The following is an 18,885-nucleotide window of genomic DNA, read 5'->3' as shown; positions in this document are numbered from 1 at the left end:
GGGAGGGGCCCGGCTCTTGGTGACCGCCAAAGCGGGAGAAAGCAACGAGAACGACTCGGAGGGGCCCCCGGACGAGCATCGCTCCGGTGACTGCTCGAATTGGCTCCAACGAGAAGTGATAATAAACAGCTAACAAACGGACCCACGAAGTGCTTGTTTTGGGTTATATCAAAAACCTAGGACGACAGAAGTATTCCTACAATATGCTCGTCTGCGCGCTTTAGCACTGCTATTCGCCCATAGTTTCGACTATTTAAGCAAAAAATACTTTGGCCAGGACGGCCATGGTATGTTTTAGTGATGACTGATTTGTAATATGACATATCCACGAAAGGTATTAAAGCGAAGCTCTCTATGCCTCACTGATGGCGCTGTTACGGCAGAAGGCACTGCAGAAAAGCTAACTTTACACAATGGGAAGCCAGTGGTCATGATGATCATAAAAGATCACCAGCAAAGCCAACTTTAAAAACGGGAGTTCAAATGATGATGACGATGAAACGAAAGCAGGAAAGGCAACTTTATACAGTGAGAGGGCACTAAATGATGGGAAATGATGGGGAAGAACAAAAAAAAGAAGAGGAAGAAGAAGAAAAGCGAACATATTCCTGATGTAAAGGCAAAATCCACAATCCAATCAGCGAAAGTGCAAATCCACATCAACCCTTAGCGAACCGAATCAGCACATTCGGCTGTCCGAATTACGTAGAATAACTAGCACTGTCAAACTTATATTAAATGATAAATATATGCTTCGATTAAAGTTCACACGTTACTCACATTGCAAGGGCGATGAGTTTCTGATTCCCTTTGTTTCAAAGAGAGGGGTTGAGTGTAAAAGGGAGTCTTGGTGGCGTCGAAGAGAGTCATTGCAGCGACGACACGCTTTTGACTCTCTGACTTTAGAGTGTAAGAGCGCATCGCAGATATTTTCGTGTTCAATTAATGAAGTTGGACCAATTTTAGAACAAAAAATGCTGGAATGCTGTTGGAGGTTGGAATGTTACTGTTGGAATGCGTCTTCCATGATTGCAAGAGAGCTCTGTTTTAACAAGTAATCAGTTTCTTTGCTACTTTTTCCGAGCCATTGTTTAATTTACAACTTACAAAGTCGCAGGAGAAATTTCCCCAACATTGGCAAACCACTTTTTTTCTGCCCTTTAACTGCATGCGCGATAGAGAAATCGGCTACGAAGTTCGAATAAATAAATGCCAACCAAAACGTGTGCTTTAGAGCCGGTCTATAAAAACCGTTATTAAAAACCCATGTTTAGTCAACGACACCCGCTGTTGACTTTATTGGAATCTTAATAACACGTGTTCGCATGACTAAACAGAAGACTTGAAATCGAAATGCGAGCCACCGGAAGTAGACAACTACCGCCGCCTTGCCAGTAAATTGCAAACGATGTTTCAGCAATTAAATTATTCGTTGTTTGCGTGATGATCATCTGTTTTCGAGGGTTGAGTGCTAGAAAAGACAAAAAGAACCAAAGTTAATAACCGGCAAGCATAGATCTTTCGACCATAGAAACATTCAACTATACATGCATACAAGCGAACACACATAGTTGCTGCTGACAAGGTGATACCGCATTAGCGTTCTTTCGGCTTCGGTGGGGTTTCCACACGTGACACTGTACCCTTTCTGAAGGGGCAAGGCGTAAAGCTCTATCAGGTGCGCTTTTGCAAGGTAGGAAAACGAGATAGCCGTGGGCTTTACTCATTGGGGGACCAACGACCTCTTGCGGACGACGTGCAGCGTTTTGGAGGGTGATCACGAACGTAAGCCGAAACCGGCTTTCGAGAAGGCTGGCGAGTCGTCTGAGTATGCGATTTCAAATTTTGGCGAAGCAGTACGGGTTTCATAGACATAAGAGGAATTAAACAAACAGAACAGCCTCTCTCTATTGACTGAGATTAAGGGAAGGCAACATATACCTTTAAACGAAAATGATCAATATGCACGTGCACGAACTTATCCCCATAAAGTCCCAAACTCAAAGTACAGAAAGAAACACGCTCGCGCCTACATTGAGTTAAAAATACAGGCAGGCAAACTCTTTCTGTGTCAAAAGTCTGTGGCCTGACTGGGGCATTCTTCACCAAACCCTTTTTTCTTACTGCCTCCGTTGCTTACATCTCTTTGGAGCTTAATATTGTGTTTTAAAAAAAGTACGTTTTCTTAGAAGGCGCGCAAAAGCGCGTGAAGGACAGTCCGAAGAGAAATGGGTTGCTAGATTTTGAGTTACGAATTTAAAATGTTCTCTTACAAGCATAAGTTGAGACGCCACCTCATCTAGTCAACATATGCAGTATCGCCAACAGAAGCAGTATAAGCAGTTACAACAGTATTTTGAACGCAATTCCCGCCCAACATAGAACATACTTTAAGGCGTTCCTACCAAGCATTTTTTCGATCTGCCTGATTGTGGGCCCAGCTTCCTTGGGTCTACAAGTATACATACTCAACCTCATTTATTTGGTGCTGAGATGGCTCGCCGTACCCCATAATGAAAAGCTACCTTTTGGTAGTGTGGAGGTTCGTGTGAACCTAATTAAGCATGGTGCACTTCTTTTTTGTTGCCTGACTGGACTGTGTGTGCCATGTCAAGTTCACGGCAAGGTTAATTTGCCCCAGGATTAGTCAATTTCTTTTTAAAGTACTTTTTTTATGCCATGAGACAGTAGTAAAGATTTGAATAGCTTGGGCGCAATATTTCAAACTGGTTGTTTGGCCTCAGAGCGTAAAGAGCCCATAAAAAGATCAAATCATGCAAGAAGCATGGCTCACAGTATGAGGTAGAGCAAAAACTGAGCAGTAGCTTAGGTTGGCTATGCCAGAATATACGTAGCGTGAGCTAAGGTTCAGCTGGTTATTCTAAGCTTTCCTTCTTGTCTAGGATTAGGTTGATTATTATACTACTGCTCCTTCAATGACACGCACGTTGTATATGCATTATGTGACAGATGTATATTTATCAAGCGGCTCCGGCGCAACGTCACCAATCGCCCCGGAGTTAAGCTTGCTCCAGCTCCACAGGCGCACGCCGGTGTTGCTGCGACGGATGATCTATCGGTTCCACACTCAGCCACCCCTCCCATGATCATCAAGTGGACCGGGCCGCCACGTGCGGAACGGAGGTCGGTGAAGAAGCTGAGCGCGTGGTGTGTGTGTGAGAGACGCCGGGCCGCGAGCAACATTCTGTGCGCGGTGTGACGTCACTGCTCCTCGCACATGCACAGCACGGCTCTCCAGGAGCCACGCGAAACTGCTCAACCTCGGCCAGTGCAGCTCACGCTACAAAAAGTAAGTACGCGATGGTCCTTACCTTCACAGGACCACTCAAAGCGGAAGGAAGGTAGTGTTCACGTAAGGGGAAGCAATCAGGGCCCCAAACATACTATGTAGAGAAAGTGTTTTTGTTGACACAAGAAGGCTAGACGCATAAGAAGGCATATCTAAGAAATGGCTCGCCTTTACGTCCCATTTTGAACGTGTATTGTTTACAAAATACACTTAACATGTTGTCGTGCTTAAGTTGTGTAAACAAGTCGGTTTCAAAACGTGCATTGGCAGAAAATTTCAATTCCCCAAAGGAAGATCGCATATCCCACTCATCTGCGCACTGTCGCTCATGAGCAGGTAGATCCGATTTCGAAAAACAAACGGTCATCTTAAGCCATAAGTTGCAGCGAAAATATAAGAAGAAGTAGTCATAAATAGTTTCGGGGATAAGCGCAGCAGTCAGGCCTTCTGGAGTTTACACAAGTATTGTTCGACTTTCCTCAATATTATTTCAATACAGGCGCAGGGAGTGTCTATAGATAAAAGTTCAGAGCATCAGAAATCATTTCTGTTATTGTTCCGTGCCGCCGCCATGATCATTCGTCAGCTTGCAACGCGCGGCATTTGCTTACACTGCTGGTGCTCATGGGCACCGTCGTTTGGTTATTCACTCATTTTAGGTTGGTCATCGGGGGTAGTCTTTGGTTTCTCCTCCCTGCTCTGCGGCTGCGCAAGGCTGACGTTCCGAACTCGAATCAAAGATACTGCGCTTAGCAGCATTTCCGCTGCAGAAGTTTGTCCGGAGAGGCCGTTTTGCTGCGTCTTCGGCAGTGCTTCGGTGCAAATGTAACTGGAAGAAGACGATGAGGAACGCTGGTGGTTATTCGACGTGTTTTGTCTGTAGTGTTATGTAAATACGGCTCTTTCCTCTTATGTGTTTTTTAAATGCAGAGCATTTCAGTAACTCACGATGTCACCCGCGTTGGCGTCCGTAGTCCGCGTCCGCATCGCTCCCCCTACACTATATAAAAAAATAATACTTGCCGGCGCCAGGTTTCGATCCTACGACTCTGCGGGCGGAACGCAGGGTGCACGGTACTCTACCAACTGAGCCACAAAGCCGACACAGAACGGAAGGTTAAGAACGTGCCTTATATCCTTGACTCATTCAACCGTCGGCCAGAGGTGCGCCCTCTCCCCCGCGTCCTCCTCGCCTTCTCTCCGCTCGCAACGCCCTCTCTCGCCGCGTTCGGTTCGGGCGCACAACAGGTGGGGACGTGCGCAACACCCTCTCTCGCCGCGTTAGGTTCGCGCGCAAGAACAGGTGGGGCGCTCGCATCGCGCTCTCTCGCCGCGGTCGGTTCGCGCTTAAACCACATATGTCGTTCGCGTGCGCTGCGGTCGCTAACATCTGTGGCGTGATCGTGACGTCAGCATCACGCGTTCGCGTGGTGGCGATTTCGGCGCTATAACACTCTCTCGCGAGGGGCATTGGATTGGATTCGATTGGCTTGGATTGGCTTGGATTGGATTGGATTAAAGTGGATTGTGTTGGATTGTGTTGCGTCATAGCCGCGCCACGTTGCGTCATAGCCGCTCCACGTTGCGTCATAGCCGCGGCAGGGGGTTCACGGCACGTTTCACCATCGACTTCATCGACAATGTCTACGCTGGAAGACAACAATTACAACAACAACAACCAATACGTAATCCATACGATTTGCAGGCGCGCCCCCCCGCAGAAATGCTCTGCATTTGATCGTGCCCCTCGCGAGGGGGATGTTTTTATCGATGCCTAATTCACTGAAAAGGTCGGTGTTGTGTATCAAGTTCTGCACCAGAGTCGTCGTCTGGGGTTCTCTAAACCAAGCTCGTGTATTTTTGTCATTGCGGGGGAGGTTGTTGAAACTTTATTCCCCAAAGGAGAAAAAAGTGAAGTGCAAGTGGAAGTGGAAGATGACGATGAGGAACGCTGGTTGTTATTGGTCGTGTTTTGTCTGTAGTGTAATGTAAATACGGCTCTTTCCCCGCATCAATGGTGTTGTAGTCGTGACATCCATGCCATGATATTGCCGCCAACCATACATTGGGTTCGTTTATTTGTGTTTTTCTTTTACCGCCCGGCTGCGCCGGTCTGTGTTATCTCTGCGCCAAGGGAAGCGCGTGTTCCATTCTTTCTTTCTGTGCCGCATGTGTTATCTGTTGTGATAGGGAGAGCATTCCGATCTAACGTGAACAGCCCAGAATAATCTTCTTGGATCTACTATGTTCTCGATGCGAATCGACGTTTCGAGAACCACGCGCGCCAAAAGATAAAAAGCCTGCAGTGCGGACGCCGGGGCATTCGATTCGACGACACTCGCCTGTGCAAGTCACTTTGTTGACCGCTGCTTCGCCGCCTCTGTATTCTTTTGAGTTGCTAGGGGAGCACAAGTTCGCTCCAATAACGTGTTTCTCATTCAAGACAACTGCATCGTCCTTGTCTTCGTGACATCTGGTGGTGGTGCTGGGTACGCACCCTTCATGCCCACTACAACCTCGGGAAGCCGCCAAGCCAGCCCAACAAGAGCCAGCCCCCGCCTGAAAGATTTACCACGCGAGTTCGGTTTGATGCCAGAAGGTCCCAAGAAAAGGAACGCTGCAACCAACACCATGGGGCAAGAAACAACGTCGCCAATCGTCCTGCAGCAGCCCCGGGAACCGCCATCGTTCCGGGGAGCCCCCGCTGAAGACCCCGAAGAATGGTTGGAGAAGCTGGAGCGCGTCCGCATCTTCAACAGATGGGACGACGAAGAAACTTTCCGGCATGTCTTCTTTTACTTAGAAGATGCTCCTCGAACTTGGTTCGAGAACCATGAGAGTTCTTTGACCGACTGGACTCACTTGAAAAGGGAGTTCCTGAAGACATTCACTACCGTTGTGAGAAAAGAGCGAGCTGCACTTTTGCTTGAAACTCGGACACAACACCCCAACAAAGGGGTCGTGATCTTAGTTGAGGAGCTGAAGCAATTATTTCGCCGCGCGGACCCCGAAATGACGGAAGAAAAGAAGTTACGCTTCTTGATGCGCGGTGTGAAGGAGGAGCTGTTTGCTGGATTTGTCCGCAACCCGCCCAAAACCATCGCTGAATGCGTGACCGAAGCCAGCACGATTGAGAAGGCGCTCGAAATGCGTGCTAAGCAGTATGACCGGAACTTTGTTGGCGCGGCCAGTGCGAACTACATCGACAACATGCGGATTCCGGCTGATAGCCTACGCGAGACCATCCGCGCAGTAGTGAGAGAGGAGCTGCGGAAACTTTTCCCGTCGACGCCGCAACCCCAAGTCGCTTGCCTAACTGACGTGATCCGGGAAGAAGTTCAAAACGCTTTGGGAACTTCTGTGGCATCCGAAGTACATTGCGAGCCTCAAGCTATGACGTACTCCGCGGCTGTTCACCGACCCCGCCCTGCTCCAACACGTCATCAAGAGGCACGTCGTCAAGAGGCCCCGCCCTACCGCCGCCCACTGTCGCCCGCCCGAACCCCGGTAGCACAAACCCAGACGCCGAGGAAGAGTGACGTATGGCGAACACCGGATAATCGTCCTTAGTGCTACCACTGCGGAGAGGCCGACCACATCTACCGTCGCTGCCCATACAAGAGACTCGGACTACTTGGTTTCTCCGTCGTCGCACCACGCCCCCGACCCGGCCAGCACCCATCTGAGATTGAAGAATACCTGTCGAACACCAGCCGTGGACCAGCCCGTTTCAACCGTTCGCCGTCGTTCTACCCGTACAAGTCGACGGACCGCCGTAGCAGTGCTGACTTCGCACGTGGAAGGTCTCCCAGCCCACGCGGGGGAAAGTAAAGGCGGCAACTTCTGGAGGTGAAGTTGCTCTACGGCGAAAAACTGGAAACCCTCCAACGACGCAAGGACGCGCTGAAGACAGTGATTCACGACATGCCCTCATCACGAGGACCCGACCTAACCCTGACGAGACTCCCGAACACGACGACAGCTAAAAGGCGCGACGCGTACCCGACCTGACCGAGACGTCCGTTGAGAAGACGACGACAACGACGATGCACAGTGCCCGACCATCAACACGTACAAGCAGAGATACGACGCCCCGACGAACCCGGAACTCGAGGAAGACTGCATCTCACGTCAAGGTGTCCATCGACGGCTTTGACGTAGTCGCCCTCGTAGACAAGGGAGCTGACTATTCGGTAATGAGCGGACCATTTGCGTCTAAACTGAAGAAAGGTATGACCAGATGGGACGGTCCGCACATACGCACAGCAGGAGGCCACCTCGTGACGCCAAGTGGAACGTGCACATCGCGCGTCACCATAGACGGCACAACGTACCCTGCGGCGTTCGTCGTTCTGCCTAACTGCTCCCGCGACGTGATTCTCGGAATGGACTTTTTGACGGACAACGGCGCAATAATTGATCTGCAGACCAAGTCGATAACATTTTCCTCCGATCACTCCTCGACGCCGCAGCCGAACCCCGATCACCGTGCTGCTGTCAGGATCGCCGACGATCACATCACCCTGCCACCCCGCGCAAGCTTGATGATCGCCGTCTACTGTGAGGATGCCGCTTCTGACATCGACGCTATCGTAGAGAGTGATCGAAGGTTGCTTCTCGACCGCGGTGTCTCCGTCGCAAGAGGCATTGCGCACTTTAAGCAACGCCAATCTCACGTTTTGGTCACTAATTTCACCGAAGAGTACCAGCATTTAAACAAGGGAGCTGCAATTGCGTTCCTCGAAGAAACGCAAGAAGCAAGTGATGTGATCGCAGTCGCCGACTTTGAACGCACACCCGTAGAAACCTTCAAGCTCCCGCAACCATTCGACGTGAAGCCGGCGCTACCGCAAGAACAACGGAAAAAATTATTGGCTTTGCTGCGTCGCTATAGCGAATGTTTTTTGTCGAGCGCAAAACTACGTCAGACCCCTCTAGCGAAGCACCGAATAATAACCGAAGATGGAGCCTGACCTACCCGACAGTCACCGTACCGCGTCTCTTCACACAAACGGGAAGCCATCCGTACTCAAGTCGACGACATGCTGAGCGATGACATTATACAGCCATCGAAAAGCCCCTGGGCTGCGCCCGTCGTACTCGTAAAGAAAAAAGACGGCACATTAAGGTTTTGCGTTGACTACCGGCGACTGAAGAAAATCACGAAAAAGGACGTGTACCCCCTCCCCCGAATCGACGACGCCCTCGACCACCTCTGCCACGCGAAGTACTTCTCATCGATGGACCTGAAGACCGGCTACTGGCAAATTGAAGTGGACGAGAGAGACCGAAAGAAGACTGCATTTATAACCCCAGACGGCCTATACGAGTTGAAGGTGGTGCCGTTTTGGCTCTGCACAGCACCAGCGACGTTTCAAAGAGTCATGGACACTGTGCTAGCTGGCCTTAAGTGGCACACCTGCCTCGTATATCTCGACGACGTAGTGGTATTCGCCCGGACTTTCGACGAACACCTTGCAAGGTTGGAGTCTGTACTCGAGGCCATTCGTACGTCGGGGTTGACGCTGAAGCCTGAAAAGTGCCGTTTCGCATACGGGGAACTCAAGTTCTTGGGCCACGTCGTCAACGCCGCGGGAGTCCTACCTGACCCGGCAAAAAAATTCCCCCGCATTTCCCCGAGGGGGAGAATGTGAAAGTGCGAATGCACGGTTGTCGGCCCGCTTGCGGCGCTTGCGCTCGGCCCCCGCAGCCCACCGCCTCGCCGCCTTCTCTTCCATCTCTTCCATCGGGTTTGTAGTATCAAGTGTACACCACGCAGTTATCAAGCCGCTATAACGCCGCTGAGTCGCCAACGCACGCCGCTGACGACGTAGTTTGAATGCGTTAAAGATATAAGGCGCGTCACTAACACTGATATCAGCGTCGCGTCCGTGGCTTGGTCGGTAGAGCGTCGCGCTGCGGCCGCAAAGTCCTCGGATCGAAACCTGGCGCCGGATGCTGTTTCTTTCCTAAATATAGAGGAGCACTGCGGACGCCGCCGCCGCCGACGCCGCCGCCGCCGCCGCCGGAGGTGGATGGTTTGGGGTCGCTTATAAAGTGCATTCGCACTTAAAACTTCAGCCATTGCGAACTTCCCAAGGCCGAAAGACAAGAAGGGCGTGCGAAGATTTCTAGGGCTGTGCGCATACTACCGGCGCTTCGTCGCAAAGTTCGCACGCATTGCAGAGCCACTCACGCGCTTGACGAAAGATAGCACCCCTTTCAGCTGGGAAAACGACCAAGAAAAAGCATTCGGCGAGCTGCAAAAATGCCTGCAAAGCCCGCCCGTGCTCGCTCATTTCGAAGAAAATGCCGAAACGGAAATGCACACGGACGCCAGTGATATAGGCTTGGGTGCCGTCCTTGTCCAAAAGCAAAGCGGCTGCGAAATGGTAATCGCCTATGCCAGCCGTGGTCTGTCGAAGGAGGAGAAAAAACATCCCCCTCGCGAGGGGCACGATCAAATGCAGAGCATTTCTGCGGGGGGGGGGCGCGCCTGCAAGTCGTATGGATTACGTATTGGTTGTTGTTGTTGTAATTGTTGTCTTCTAGCGTAGACATTGTCGATGAAGTCGATGGTGAAACGTGCCGTGAACCCCCTGCCGCGGCTATGACGCAACGTGGCGCGGCTATGACGCAACACAATCCAACACAATCCACTTTAATCCAATCCAATCCAAGCCAATCCAAGCCAATCGAATCCAATCCAATGCCCCTCGCGAGAGAGTGTTATAGCGCCGAAATCGCCACCACGCGAACGCGTGATGCTGACGTCACGATCACGCCACAGATGTTAGCGACCGCAGCGCGCGCGAACGACATATGTGGTTTAAGCGCGAACAGACCGCGGCGAGAGAGCGCGATGCGAGGGCCCCACCTGTCCTTGCGCGCGAACCTAACGCGGCGAGAGAGGGTGTTGCGCACGTCCCCACCTGTTGTGCGCCCGAACCGAACGCGGCGAGAGAGGGCGTTGCGAGCGGAGAGAAGGCGAGGAGGACGCGGGGGAGAGGGCGCACCTCTGGCCGACGGTTGAATGAGTCAAGGATATAAGGCACGTTCGTAACCTTCCGTTCTGTGTCGGCTTTGTGGCTCAGTTGGTAGAGCACCGTGCACCCTGCGCTCCGCCCGCATGGTCGTAGGATCGAAACCTGGCGCCGGCAAGTATTATTTTTTTATTTAGTGTAGGCGGAGCGATGCGGACGCGGACTACGGACGCCAACGCGGGTGACATCGTGAGTTACTGAAATGCTCTGCATTTAAAACTATTCTGCCTCTGAGAAAGAGTGCCTGGCTATTATATGGGCGATTTCAAAATTTCGCCCATACGTGTATGGAAGGCCATTCAAGGTTGTAACAGACCACCATGCGCTGTGTTGTCTCGCCAATTTGAAGGACCCCTCTGGCCGTCTTGGGCGGTGGAGCTTGCGCCTGCAGGAGTTCGACGTTACAGTCGTTTATAAATCCGGCAGGAAACACTCCGACGCCGACTGCCTGTCCCGCGCCCCCGTCGACCCACCACGACAAGACTCTGATGAAGACAGCGCGTTCTTCGGGATCGTGACGGAGAGCGACCTAGCCGCCCAGCAGCGTGCCGACCCCGACTTACATGTCATAATCGAGTACCTCGAGGGATGCAACGTTGCCGTTTCTAGGACCTTCAAACGCAGCTTACCAGCATTCAGCCTGAGGAACTCCGTCCTTGTGAAGAAGAATTTCAGCCCTGGAACAAGAGCGAATTACCTTCTCGTCATCCCCGCGGACCTTCGTGACGAAATTTTGGAAGCGTGCCACGACGACCCGTCTTCCGGACATCTGGGCACAGCCCGCACTATTGGAAAAATCAAGGCGAGGTACTACTGGCCCGGCCTTACCTCTGACATCACCCACTACGTCCGGAGCTGCCGTGACTGCCAGCGACGATAAACGCCGCCGACAAGACCCGCCGGACTTCTGCAACCGATCGCCGTCCCATCGAGACCATTTCAACAGATTGGAATGGACCTTTTAGGCCCGTTCCCTACGTCACGATCACAGAACAAGTGGATTGTCGTAGCGACAGACTACATGACGCGCTACGCAGAGACCGCCGCTCTTCCGAGGGGGACTGCACAAGAAGTGGCGAAGTTCTTTATAAGCCAAGTTGTGCTGCGACATGGAGCCCCGGAAGTCCTAATCACAGACCGCGGAACGGCATTTACTGCGGAGCTGATGCAACGAGTCTTACGCTACAGCAACACGGATCACCGAAGAACGACGGCGTACCACCCCCAAACGAACGGACTAACAGAACGTCTGAACAAGACAATCGCAGATATGCTGTCAATGTACGTTGACGTTCAACATAAGACTTGGGACGAAGTGCTCCCGTATGTCACGTTTGCGTACAACACGGCTATCCAGGAGACGACACAGCTGACGCCGTTCGAGCTTGTCTACGGTAGAAGGCCGACTACGATGCTCGACGCCATGCTTCTGCACGTAGAAGAGGACGACCTAAACGCCGACGTCCACGGATATCTTCAACGTGCGGAGGAGGCCCGCCAGCTCGCTCGAGTTCGTATAACGGACCAGCAGCTGTTGGATGCGGGCCGCTACAACCTCCGACGGCGAGACGCCGAGTACCAACCAGGGGATCGTGTGTGGGTTTGGACTCCCATCCGACGATGCGGACTCAGTGAGAAGCTCCTGCGACGGTATTTCGGACCCTACCAGATTCTACGACGTGATGGCCAACTTACCTAAGAAGTGATCCCCGATGGTGACTCCGGCACATCACGACGACGCACGCGGCCTGAAGTCGTCCACGTGGTTCGCTTAAAACCTTTCTACGGACGATGACGAACTTTTATTTTCATTTGTTCGGACTGTCGCTTATGTTAGCATCGGGTCGATGCACTCTTAGAGGGGGGGTAATGCCGCGAACCATACATTGGGTTCGTTTATTTGTGTTTTGCTTTTACCGCCGGGCGGCGCCGGTCTGTGTTATCTCTGCGCCAAGGGAAGCGCGTGTTCCATTCTTTCTTTCTGTGCCGCATGTGTTATCTGTTGTGATAGGGAGAGCATTCCGATCTAACGTGAACAGCCCAGAATAATCTTCTTGGATCTACAATGTTCTCGATGCGAATCGACGTTTCGAGAACCACGCGCGCCAAAAGATAAAAAATTCCCCCGCATTTCCCCGAGGGGGAGAATGTGAAAGTGCGAATGCACGGTTGTCGGCCCGCTTGCGGCGCTTGCGCTCGGCCCCCGCAGCCCACCGCCTCGCCGCCTTCTCTTCCATCTCTTCCATCGGGTTTGTAGTATCACGTGTACACCACGCAGTTATCAAGCCGCTATAACGCCGCTGAGTCGCCAACGCACGCCGCTGACGACGTAGTTTGAATGCGTTAAAGATATAAGGCGCGTCACTAACACTGATATCAGCGTCGCGTCCGTGGCTTGGTCGGTAGAGCGACGCGCTGCGGCCGCAAAGTCCTCGGATCGAAACCTGGCGCCGGATGCTGTTTCTTTTTTAAATATAGAGGAGCACTGCGGACGCCGACGCCGCCGCCGCCGCCGCCGGCGGTGGATGGTTTGGGGTCGCTTATAAAGTGCATTCGCACTTAAAAGCCTGCAGTGCGGACGCCGGGGCATTCGATTCGACGACACTCGCCTGTGCAAGTCACTTTGTTGACCGCTGCTTCGCCGCCTCTGTATTCTTTTGAGTTGTTAGGGGAGCACAAGTTCGCTCCAATAAACGTGTTTCTCATTCAAGACAACTGCATCGTCCTTGTCTTCGTGACAATATTTTACTCCGAAGAAATTTTCTGCTCAGGATTGTGGCAGAGATAAGCAGGTTGTGACGAAATCACCACAAACGATGCAAACTCTGGCGCACTCTTGGCATTCAGTGTATATTGTGGCGAACAGGTGTTCCAAATTTGGGCTCTCCTTAGCAGGTCATGGAATCGCTTTCTCACCATCAAAAAACAGGCACCGGTGTTTACGAATGAAGTTTCCTCGTGTGCGTCGAAAGGGATACAGGTGTCGGCACTCGTAACTGCAGCAATGTTGTTGTTTTTCGCCGTAATAACGACACCCATCCCTGGTGCTGAGAGCTGTTCGGTGGTTTTGGTGTATTAAATCTTGTTTTTTGCAGTTGCCCCCTCTACATTCCTAACAACGATGACCTGCAGATCACCTCGTTACAGAGTCCCCGTGGTCGCGAAGCCGGACGATGGGTAGAGGGCTGGGATTGCAAACCTGACCAGCGACTGGGGTTGCCTCTGGGCCCGAGATTGTCGGGTGAGAAGCCTGTCATTCACAAAAACACGGGCAAAGGCCGGTGCGTGAATTGAGGTAGCCAGATATCCCGGTTGGGGCAACCCCAAAAAACGTTCGCCGGCTTCCAACAGTGATATCACAGGTGCGGGCTGTTTGCCGTGCATCTCCCTGCGTTGTCTCCTGGCAGTTGTCTCCCTGCGGAGACAACTGCCAGGAAAATGTTTTGGGGCATACAGGAAAGGTCGCATAGTACTGCAGGACAGGTTGAAGGAGGTCATGGTGTTTTCTTAAATTAACCTTTTCACTTACCCTTTCAGAGACAAGTTCAAATCAGGGTAGTATGTGTATTCCAGCCCAAATTTCGCACATGAGTTTCTCTAAGTAGCCAGTATATGGACGTTCTAAGTAAGAAGAGCAGTGGCTATTTTTACATATGGTTCAACAACTGTCTTTCCTTTCTATATAGAAGCAGTATTTTGTGAAAATGCTTGGCCATTCATGTTCGCAACATCAAATGTAGATACGTCCAACTCACAAGCATTCAAAAAGATGAGCAGAACTTCTTAAATCACACCTTTAAAAGGCTAAAAAGATGTACCATGATATATACACCTGGATAAACTGCTGTGCCCAGAAAATGTATGTTTAGGGATACATTATTGTCATACCGTGTAAGCTCACAATGACTGCTTCTCTGTTATATTAGACTCCTGAAGGTGTGAATAGGGGTACGTGATAAGCATTTATTACGAATTTGTGCACGTAATCCAGAGAAAAGCATTTTATAAATTATAGTGTTTCTTTTTGGCCAACCTCTAATTTCGGCAGTCTAGAATTTCCACTATTGAAAATTCGTCAATATATTCTCATCGCTTCAGTATATCTAATAGGTTTTCGGTTATAAAACGCTACCGCGTTAGCGCGTAAAAACAATAACGCGTGTAAAGCTGGTTACCTCCACCACCTACCACCTTTTCCCGCTCAGGTGAAATCTTCATTACAAACATATTGCAAATACAGCCTACACATGCAAAAGAATCGGCAAGTGGTATACACCACACCTGCCCCTCCTCCCCGATATCCTTACTGCCATACCACCGCTCCCTCAGACCTCATACATCAAGTTTGGCTGTGCCCAGCCTTTCCCAGCCACCGTACCATTAAATCCACCAGCAACACACAGATCCATAAACTACGGATGCACAACTATTTATCGGAAATTGCTTTTTATCATGATTAACAGAGGTCGAGCACAGGTTTCTTGAGCGGATTTTGCGCCCGACGAACTGAAAAACCTATGCGAACTCCTCACTATTGCGATCAATACGAACTGGCACATCAACTGCAGGTTCCAAGAACTCGCCCCGTTATTCCTCCAACTGAGAACGACCAGCCTTTTTTTTTCTTAGCCTCCCTCCCCATTCCTTTCGTATATCGTGACCAGTGGTCATACTTTCTAATAAAGGTTCCCCATACAACCCTAGGAATGGGCTGTTAGAGATAGATCTTTATTATCATTAATAGTTTCAGAGCATTCGCGGAACAGATGCCCTGATGTTTAACGCTTAACAATATCTGTTCAGTAGTTTGAAGCTCTGACCTAAACTATACGAAAAGGAGCGGAAGTGGACATCGGGTAATATGTGCTTTTAACAAATTACTGATTACTTGTACAGCCGTTCTTATACTGATCTTCCCGACCACAACTGGGTAGTATATCTGGGTCCTTACGTAAATACAAATAGTTTAAGGCTTTAGCAATACTGCGCAAGGCCTACGCGTTGAATTTCTAACGTAAGAATATTTTCGCGGACTGCTGACGACAATTATTGCCCCTTAATAACGAGTTTGTCTTTACGTATTTCAAGAACTTTTTTCTCCCACTTGCGGTTCATTTCGTTCTTACGGTAAAGACATCGCAAGATTTGGGGCTGCATGTACAGGTGCCTTAAAAGGTAAACGGAGCACGGGTTGGAGATTGTGGGAGGATTTCTCCACCTTTTTCTTAGCCAGCAACGGCTACGTGACAGTTCAAGAAAGTCATTCTATAATAAATTTGGCCCGCGCATATTCTAGTTATGAGGGAAGCCACATAAAATATCAATTTTTATAATTTCAAGAAGCCATGCTCCGTTTATTTTTTGGGGCGCCTGCACTTCTTGGCTTTTTGAAATTGCAGAGACAGTAAAGTGTTATAGACTGTAAATTTATAATAATGTGAAAACGCAATCTTTTCTTTTTTATGTTTTCTTTTTGTTTTTCTTCTCTCATCTAGCGTAGCAAGCCAGAGCGATAGCACGGCTAACATCGATGGCTTTAATTAAAGTTATTCTCTCTAACAACAGAGAAGAATTATGACTATTAGTTTTACAAGCATCTGTTCATATGTTGGAATATTTTAGTTTTATAGCTTTTGAAGTAGTCGAATGTTGCACAAACGGTTTTTTACTTGCACAGTCACTTCCCTCAGAAAAGTGAATATCTACCTGAAAAATTGCACCAGACTACTATGCGCGACTCGGGTTTATACAAAACATTTATTGAAAAAAATGCTTTTACAATTAATATAGGGAAGTACAAAATACTGATATCACAAAATAAGGATGAAGCCAGGCGTAAACGATGCTCTCTGCAGCAAAATCTTGGCATGCGAAGGTGTAAATATGCCGCGTCAAATCTGTCTCCACCCAAATTACACCTCACAGAACTATTCAGCTCCTTCTATGGTATTATAGGTTGAAGACCCTTCACAATACATGCACAATATACGCCATTTCTAAATATAGACAGATTTGGGGAACGCATGTTGAAAACAACTTTACCAATAAATTAGTTCAAACCAGTATATGATTGCATGATGGCATTGTGCCAGTGAGGGACGTATTTTCTATGCCCGTCGTTTCACTGGTGGTTCTCAGAATTACAGCAAGTGCTTAAGCTGGAACAAGCTTAGTGTGCTCTGTATATTGTTCACATACTCTCGAAAGTCAACGCCCGAACGGCTTTCTTGTACAGTCCTATCGTGCGGTAAAGGAAGCTAATGCAGTCACCTGAAAAAATATTCCTGTATATACCATCATCATTAGCGTCTCTATCCTATTGCTGTTTCCTGCAGGATTTCGGATAAATACATTCGTAGAGTTTTTATTCTGGCTGCCATTCCAAGTAAGAACAGATGTGTTAGGCATGTAGATCTCGTAGAATGAATTTCAAGGAGAATTTTCATAAATAATTGTATAGCCTTAGTTTTTATTTTTGTGAGTTATAATCCAACGCTACGTTGTACGTAGAGCGCTCTGTAAGGGCAATTTTTTTGGTGTATTAATCTATAATTGTCATACACTTTTACATCAGAGTAAAGTACGCCTTTCGAGCGATGTCAGAAAATACAAAATGAATATGTACTCACAATTTCCAAGTTCAAAATCTGGATGTTTTCGACAAGTAGCCAGACGGGCTCATCTGTGTCGAAGTTCAAAGTTAATTTTTGCTCTTCTTTCTCGCTGCTTAGGCTGACGTCGCCGAAGAACCCCAGCTGGACTCTGAATGTGACCGCATGTTTGCTATTTCTGTAGGAGGTGAAATCATGGAAGGTGGATCCTTGCGAGCTGCCAACTCCAATCAAGATTCTGTTCAAGGAATAGGGCAAAAACAGGAAAGTTGAAATGAGGCGAAAAGTGAACACCAAATGAAATACAGAGCAGTTTTCAAAACTGCATTGCTTCTGTCACAACAAAAATTGCAGGTCTGCCAACAGTAAAAAAATTTTTCGCCGCAGAATTTTTGCACACAGCTCTACAAATCTGTCAGTCAGAGACGGCACGGTTTTAGAAAAGTAAGCGTGTCTGGTCGTATCTTTCACCAAGAATCACTGTGAATTTAATAAAAAATTACACCATCTTCCCGTTGGGAACCCTGATGAGGATGCGAAGCACATGGGGGTTCCCTGTGGTTCCATTGTGTTGCCGTTATGTTGAGTTATCTGGTGTTTAGTAGCACCAGAGGGAATTCCACGTCGGGGTCCACACCGGTGGCAAAGGCATGCAAGCACAGTTGTGTGACAGTGAGTAGGCGGTTGTTCTTGAGGCGCCGAAACTCGTATATCATGTTCTTGTCGATGTTGTCATCTCCGTGGTAGAATCGGTAGTCTCCTTCAACGTTGGTGAGGTAAAGGTTGTTGACGTTGGTGCACCGGCTGAGAGGAACGTACACACCCTCCCCTTCACAGCTTTGTCTTCTTCTCCTTCTTCTTCTTCAGCGGTTCCCAGACGGGAAGATGACGATGGTGGTTGAACGTGAAGCTATCTCGTGATGAATTAGAAACGTACACGCCCGCCTCTTCGCAGCTTTGCCTTCTTCTCCCTCTTCTTCTTCAGCGGTTCCCCTACGGGAAGATGACGACGGTGGTTGAACTCGAAACTATCTCGTGATGGATTCTTTGGTTGGCCAATCTTTAGGGGCATCCGGCCACAATCATCATAGAGGCGGTGTGGACGGGGCGCGGACAAGTGACGTGCCCCCGAGAGAGAGAGAGAGAAGTAAACTGTATTGAGAAGGTCCGGCGGAGGTAGCGGGGAGGACCACGCAGGATCGCCCGCCACCCGGCGTAGTTAAGGTGCCCCCGAGCAAGAGATCCTTGGCATGTAAGCGTTGGTGAGGTAATTATTATGGACGTTGGTGCACCGACTGAGAACAATGCACACGCCCTCCTTTTCGCAGCTTTGTCTTCTTCTTCTTCAGCGGTTCCCCTACGGGAAGATGACGACGGTGGTTGAACGCGAAGCTATCTTGTGATCGATTTTTTGGTTGGCTAATCCCTAGGGACATCCTGCCACAATCATCATCAGAGGCGCTGCGGACGTGGCACGGACAAGTGACATCCCCCCAAGGAAGCGATGCTCCGCATCTAAAAAAACGGCCCCAGCAGAATGAATAGCGAAGCAGATATAGCATGCAGCATTGATAACACCAATTTTCTGAAACTCTAAATTTCTCATTCATTTGTTTATGGCTGTTTTAAGAAAGCATCCGTAAAATTCTGGTACCGCAGCTTGTTATACGGTAAAGCTTCATAGTATACAAACTGCAAACTGCAAATATTTATGTGACATGTGCAGGTGGAAATGCATCTTTTAGGGTCAGAGCATCCCGGACTGAGGAACTAACAGCAGCACCAACTCTAGTCAAATAAATATTTAGTCGTCTCTTCGGATGTCACTAAGAGAAAGATATTGACCCGAACAATGTATTCTGTCCGTTGGCTTGTTGTGTTGTGTTTTACCACCTAAACTCACCTGTGTTATTTGGGGTTA

General features: G+C 49.4%; 1 protein-coding gene across 5 annotated transcripts in view; it reads right to left on the bottom strand.

The window, feature by feature from the left end:
- Nucleotides 1–1,149: 1,149 nt before the first annotated feature.
- The window catches only part of LOC144146106 (uncharacterized), a 593,048-nt gene continuing 575,312 nt past the window's right edge, over nucleotides 1,150–18,885 (bottom strand). For 4 of the 5 annotated variants that reach the window (XM_077678048.1, XM_077678051.1, XM_077678049.1 and 1 more), the window contains 2 exons: nucleotides 16,983–17,202; nucleotides 1,150–1,471 (listed from right to left, as the gene is read on the bottom strand). In XM_077678048.1, coding sequence (XP_077534174.1) covers nucleotides 1,448–1,471; nucleotides 16,983–17,202 — 244 coding nt within the window. In that variant the 3' untranslated portion in view covers nucleotides 1,150–1,447. Of the gene's footprint in view, nucleotides 1,472–16,982; nucleotides 17,203–18,885 lie in introns of those variants that run through there. The other variant, XM_077678053.1, reaches the window with a different exon arrangement.

The sequence above is a fragment of the Haemaphysalis longicornis genome, unplaced genomic scaffold (genome assembly GCF_048455015.1).
Source record: "Haemaphysalis longicornis isolate Haplotype H1 unplaced genomic scaffold, Haemaphysalis longicornis Haplotype H1 scaffold_7, whole genome shotgun sequence".
Classification (NCBI taxonomy): Eukaryota; Metazoa; Arthropoda; class Arachnida; order Ixodida; family Ixodidae; genus Haemaphysalis; species Haemaphysalis longicornis.
The sequence above is the reverse complement of the archived record's forward strand: the minus strand, read 5'-3'. Positions and strand labels throughout refer to the sequence as shown.